This window comes from Hevea brasiliensis, chromosome 10 (genome assembly GCF_030052815.1).
Source record: "Hevea brasiliensis isolate MT/VB/25A 57/8 chromosome 10, ASM3005281v1, whole genome shotgun sequence".
In the NCBI taxonomy this organism is placed as follows: Eukaryota; Viridiplantae; Streptophyta; class Magnoliopsida; order Malpighiales; family Euphorbiaceae; genus Hevea; species Hevea brasiliensis.
Window position 1 is genome coordinate 82,732,744 of NC_079502.1, and position 6,175 is coordinate 82,738,918.

The following is a 6,175-nucleotide window of genomic DNA, read 5'->3' on the forward strand; positions in this document are numbered from 1 at the left end:
TTCCATTTGATTTAGAAAATTAAAAAAAAAAATAAACTGAAATTTTTAATAGATCAAACCAAATCAATTTGAACATATTTAATTTATCAATTTGCACTTCAATTAAATTTTTTTTAGAAATTAGACTTAATTTTAGTTATATTTTCTATATTTAATTTTAATTTGAGTCTCAATAATAATTAATTAAAAAAAATATTCATTTATGCTCATTTCTATACATTTTTGTTAACAAAAATTAGATCGAATAGATTATATTTTTTAAAATTAAAAGCAAAATTAAATTGAATTATAAAAAATTCAAGTTGAATTTTTAAATTAAACCGATTTGATTGATTTTTCGATTTGAATTAATCTTAAAAATTTTAGACCAGTCCAAATCATTTATGCGCTACTTTAATTATATATAAGGAAATAAATAGAAGCTGAAAGACTGCAAATTATACAATATTTTTCTATTAGAAATGTGTGAAATTCACAAACTCGCATTATTTTCAAGTTCTCTATTTACAATGATTTATTAGGCATAAAATAGGAGCATGCAAGGAACAATTTTATGCTTAAATATAAAATTTCAATTTCTCTTTATTTATAAGAGTGAAACTTATATATTTATAGAGAGAGCATGAGCTCCAAAATCACGTTCGATTATCCACGAGGGATTATATTAAATTTTTTTTTTATTTCCCATGTCTTAATTAACACTATATATATAGATATATAAGGACATAAAGAACTCATACACAACAATTAAACAAAGCAGAAGATGGTCGAGTACTAGAAGAAGAAATTGTTAAGGTGGGATTGAGCATCGGAGTCTTCAAGATCATGTGATGGAGAATGTACATGTCTCCCTTCATAGGTTGTTATCACCATTCTTGGGTCCTCTGCTAATCTCTCCACTCGTTTCTTTACTCGACAATTATCTTGTGTACAACGATAATAGCTCCTATAAGCATCAAGAGAGATTTTTATTAGGGTCATGTCTTGAAGAAGATAGACAAAAAAAACACGTATAAAACATAATTTTTTACACGTAACCAACTAAAATTCCTTTTTTAATCTACTTCTACCATTAAAAATATTGCTTAAGGCTTTTTAATAGTTACCTTGTGAAAACGTGATCAAAGATAAATCTGCAAAGTAAAATTTAGTGAGATTTAATTAATTATGAGATAAATTTAGAATTTTTTTTTTTTATCTACACCTAATTTATAATGTATTTAAGATATAAAATATATAATTAAACTCATATATTAAATATATGATCCCTGATATTTATATTTTAAATATGAAATAAAAATTTCTCTAAAATCTAAGATAATTGATTAATTTATTATTATTATTACTATTTTTTTCCTCTAGGTCCAATTCTTTTTCTGCACTTGTGAGATACCAAAACAAGATCACTGTGGCAGAGATGTGAGTGGTTACTGTGCTAAGTTGGAAATTGAAACGAAGGGCGTAAGTTCTAAAGTACAATTATAGAAAATTCAGTTAAAAAAAAAAACACATATGCCTTTGGAAAATTCCTGTCCTGAATTGCATACTGCAAAGAATAATGACTTTTGGACACCTAAATTAAGAAAGCTCACTGCAAATAGTAAAATCTGACACAAAGACCAAAGATGCTTTTAAGTGAGTGTGAAATTTTCACCCATGCCAATGCCATTTAGCTGCTCCGAAACTCAAGTGGCTAAAGAACAGTATTTTATTATTATTATTATTATTATTATTATTATTATTATTATTATTATTGTTGTTGTTTAAAAAAAAAAGTGTTTTATCTCTCGAGGTGAAAAGGAATCACCTACAAATAAATTAATATGATATAATCAGCATGGTTACCAAATGTAATGACCAAGCTAAAAGGGGTTGTAGAGATATTCATTTCATATTTATCTCTCAAGTGTTTTGAAGATTGGATCATGTTGCCAATCTTAAGCCTCAATGCTTCTCCAACAGAAGGAATCAAATATTAAATATTTTATAAAACTATTGTATGTATATCGAATAGATTTTAATCTTTAATTACAATGAGACTCATATAAAATTTATCATGATTAATATATTGTAATAAAATTATTATACATAAAATAATTGTATTTTAAAATTTTTCTTCTAATAGAGTTACTAGTCCTATCTCCAGATTATGTTACATTGTTCTTAACTTTAGAAGTAGTCACCCGCCAAAGTTAGATCTGTTGCCAAAAAAATTGTAGTTAGTAATAGTGACCTTACCCAAGTGCGTAAGATGGGCACTGTTCGGAGCATAATAATTCTTTGGAAACGAGGAATAATGTGCACTTTTTGACTTGGGGGAAGCCTATTGCCCTATGTGAGCTCATGCTCACAAGAAAATTCATGCAAGAATGCACAGAACAAATGGGGAACGTACTGTTATATATGATTATGCAAGATTTGCAAATTCAAAAAGCTGACATCATTGCAGCAGAATTTTCGTCGACACCATAAGCAAGATTCATTACTATCCATACTTACTGTGCCAAATAGAGAACTCAATTCCCATTCAAGACAAATAAGTAAAGGCCCAAGAATTAGGAGGTCTTAACTATGTTCAAATCCCACTTACGAAAAAGGGTAGAGTTATCTAATTATATCTAAGTATCAACATTGTCTAGTTCATCCAAAGTATAGTATAAAGAGGGGGTGGAGGAGCAGGGAAACACCATCCATGCACACTGAATAACTTCCATGAGTCTTCTTCTCCTTTTTCTTTCTTTTTTTTTTTTTTTTTTTCTTTATTGGTCTGTGGGCTCCTAGATTTGAATTTATAACCACAGGACATGACTCCATATATCATTGAGTCGAAATTCATTAGTACCAACTAGCAAATTTATGACGTTTACGAAAGCTGCTCTTGAGGAATAAAAAATATATTAAAAACTATTGAACTTGCAGTGTGGACAAGCAAATGTCCATCTTTCTAACATCCAATTATAATGATATATATGACCCTCAAAATTGAATCTAAACCTGTTGATAAAAGAGATTTTGCAATAACATGCTTGTTAAAATCTACTGAATCTAAACGCTTGAACTTGGGGACTCAATAATAGATTTAGTCTCTAACAAAGCCAAATCTCAAATGCATGACTTTCCACTAATTTATCCAACACATGTATTTTTCACTATATTGGTTTAGATGAGCGAGTCTGATATACATTCTGGTGTATACAACTCACTAATCAATAAATGTCATTTTAGTTAAAGTCATTATAGGTCTTACACATAGCGTGGAAATAGTTTTCTATTAGTTGGGTGTACAAATATCGTGATGTTGGTAAGAAATTTCCGATTTAAATATTTACCCATAGAACATTTCCTTGTGCCTCAATCATGAACTAATGTTTACCTATTACTTAGTTGTCTAACTTGAAGATGTGATTTACTTTGCTTTTGCATATAAAACATATGCATTATTCATCAATTGATGCACTTTTTTTTTCTTTACATTGTGATTTTGTCTTTTAAAAGCTAATAATTACTTCTTTTTGGCCACTTCCCTAAATGAAATTATTTTATTGTCGAATGATGATTAAATTTCACACACACAGACATTTATCCATCAAAATCTCTCGCACCAAGCCTGTAAAAGCCTAACAATAATGATAACAAGAGGATAATAATGACAATGAGAGAGAGGAACATAGCATGTGTATGGGGTACAAGAAAAGATAGTTTAGTGTAGCCAGCTAGTTAGAAACCAAATGAAAAGAAGAAGAATTTCAATTTGAATATAAATTGTCTCACCTGGGATGCAGTGTGTTCTTTACCACTTTCTGGCCGTACTTTCTCCACTTGTATCCATCATCCAGCACATCCACATCGCTCATAGTCTTGAAGCAAAACCTAGGCTCTCTTACCTTTCTCCTTCCTTTAATCTTCTTCATTTTCATTGAAGAAACCCCTAGATATTGATCATCTCCACCACTTCTTTTGCTGCTTAAACACTCACTGACTTCTCCCCATGCCCTGTAGATATTATTCAAACATCAGCCCACTTCAATATATATATATATATCGAGAGAGAGAGAGAGAGAGAGAGAGAGAGAGAGTATATGCATGAAAATAGATGAAGATTCAAGATTCGTCAATATATCTATAACTCTTTAACATCTGCCCTCTATGAAAGATCCATTAATATAGTTTTGTTTCATTTATTTGAAAAAATCATTTATTTAACCTAAGTAACTGTAGAAAAAAAAATTTAGGAACAAAAAATAATAATAAGCAAATCGAAGCAATTATAACTTTTAAATTAAGGAGAGCCTAGCTAGCTTTGCATGATTATCTTCTCAAAAGCGTAATCTCTTTACCAGAGGTTTGCACTAGATCTTTGCAAGGAAAAGAAATGGGGTCCTCCCAAATTAGCTGTCATGTCTTCTCTTTGCTTAGCAGCAGCGGATGAGAGTAGGGTTTCAGTGAGATTCGCAGCAGATGGTGCATCGGCTGCAAGTGAATGAGGTATAGTAAAGCCTTTCAGAGATTGCTGGCAAATACCCAATTGAGGAAAACTCGAGTGTGGAGCAAAAGAAAAGAAACCCATTTGCGTAGGCATCTCTTGCTCCTCAAACAAGCCCTGATTTAGCATGGCTTGGGAGGTGGCTGCCATCTCTCTCTCTCTCTCTCTCTTTTCTTGAAGGCTAGATAGAAGACCAGCAAGAAACGAGTACACTCCTTATATAAGAGAAAACTAAACTATATAATAGAGAGTGATCTAGGTGTAGATGATCACAAGAAAGAACACAAGGAGGTTCTGTCAAACTTCTATGGGAAAGAGGCAAAGAGAATTTACCAAGACAATGAAAGTAACCCAGCACCAATAAATATGACTACCCACTTTCCCCTTTTCTCCTCTCTCTCTCTCTCTCTCTCTCTCTGAATAAGGAGCCTCCTCTTGAAAGCAAAAAAAATACATATATTTTTTGCTCGTCCCAAATTAAACCACATCAAGGGATACATAGGAAAAGAACAAACAAATAAAAGATGACATTCTTTATGCAGATGTGCATACACTTCACATTCATCTGAAGTTGGGTTTGGTTCCTAACACATGTTCCCTTTTGACCTCAAAAGCATGATATTTTTGTGTCACAGAAAGGCTAATGGAATTTTTCTTTTTCCTTTTCATTTTTTTCTTTTTCCTGTTGTGTTGGGAGGTCAACAAAAGACGACAAATGGTTTTAGCAGTAGCCAGTTACATAGCTATCCTGGTTTTATCTCTGCCGCTGCCAGATTGCGTACAAAATTTCTGTTCATCGTTTTGTCACCTTTAGATAGCTCCAAGGGATCGAAAAGAAACAGTGATCAGATGAGTGAACAATATAAAGCAAAACGGAACTCTCTCAAATATACAAGCCCATACAGGTGAAATTTTATAATCCTCCGTTTATTAGCTAATACAAGGACGGGAAAAAAAATCCTTATTTAAATTTATATATAAATATTATTTAATTAATAAATTTTAATATATATTTTATATTTTAAATTTATAATAAATTGAATTTATTAAAAAATATATTGACAAATCTTTATAATTTCTTTATTTATTTACACAAGGAAAGGGAAGAGAAGGTTTTAAATTCTATTTATCATTAGATTAAATAATGTAAATGAGATTTTATATATGGTTGAAAATTTTACTAAGAGTCATAGTTGTCAAATTCATACTAATGCGACTGATTCAATTAAAAATTAGTCAGTTAGTTGATTTAATTTATCTCTCAAGCCTTTAAAAATATCCTTAAAAACTTGGAATTGATAAATCAATCAATTCGGACCAGATGTAATGGATTAAATTAATTTTGCAGAGGGTGATATAGCATTTAATCAAACTGCTATTTAACTCTTATTAATTATGGTAATATTATGATAATATACTATTATTATTTCTTAAAGGACGATATATTTTCGTGTGAAAAAATTTAGTTCTCCCTTTTTTTTTTGTTAACAAAATTTAATTCTCTGGTTGACAGCACTAAAAGTTTAACATGAGCTTGTTTAATTAATTTTTAAGTCAAAAATCATTTGACATTAAGAGAAAATTTCAATAATTTAATATATATATATATATATATATATATATATATATATATATGCTCTTTAAAATGTGCAATTTAATTAAAATTATGAAAAAAATTTTAAAATATATTAT

The 6,175-nt window shown here is 30.0% G+C and overlaps 1 protein-coding gene across 1 annotated transcript; it reads right to left on the reverse strand.

The window, feature by feature from the left end:
* Positions 1–557: 557 nt before the first annotated feature.
* Positions 558–5,031, reverse strand: LOC110658272 (probable WRKY transcription factor 13). The gene is made up of 3 exons (XM_021815816.2): positions 4,338–5,031; positions 3,772–3,993; positions 558–946 (listed from the first exon to the last, which is right to left on the reverse strand). Exons 1-3 carry the CDS (start codon positions 4,631–4,633, stop codon positions 775–777), a joined length of 690 nt encoding a protein of 229 aa, XP_021671508.1. The 5' UTR covers positions 4,634–5,031; the 3' UTR covers positions 558–774.
* Between the last annotated feature and the right edge of the window lie 1,144 nt (positions 5,032–6,175).

What these genes read in the sequence shown, in the direction of transcription:
- LOC110658272 (XM_021815816.2), bottom strand. Translation starts at nt 4,633, where the DNA reads ATGGCAGCCACCTCCCAAGCCATGCTAAATCAGGGCTTGTTTGAGGAG. An exon ending in AGATCTAGTGCAAACCTCTG is followed by an intron (nt 3,994 to 4,337) that starts GTAAAGAGATTA and finishes TAATATCTACAG; the next exon opens with GGCATGGGGAGAAGTCAGTG. An exon ending in AAGAACACACTGCATCCCAG is followed by an intron (nt 947 to 3,771) that starts GTGAGACAATTT and finishes TGATGCTTATAG; the next exon opens with GAGCTATTATCGTTGTACAC.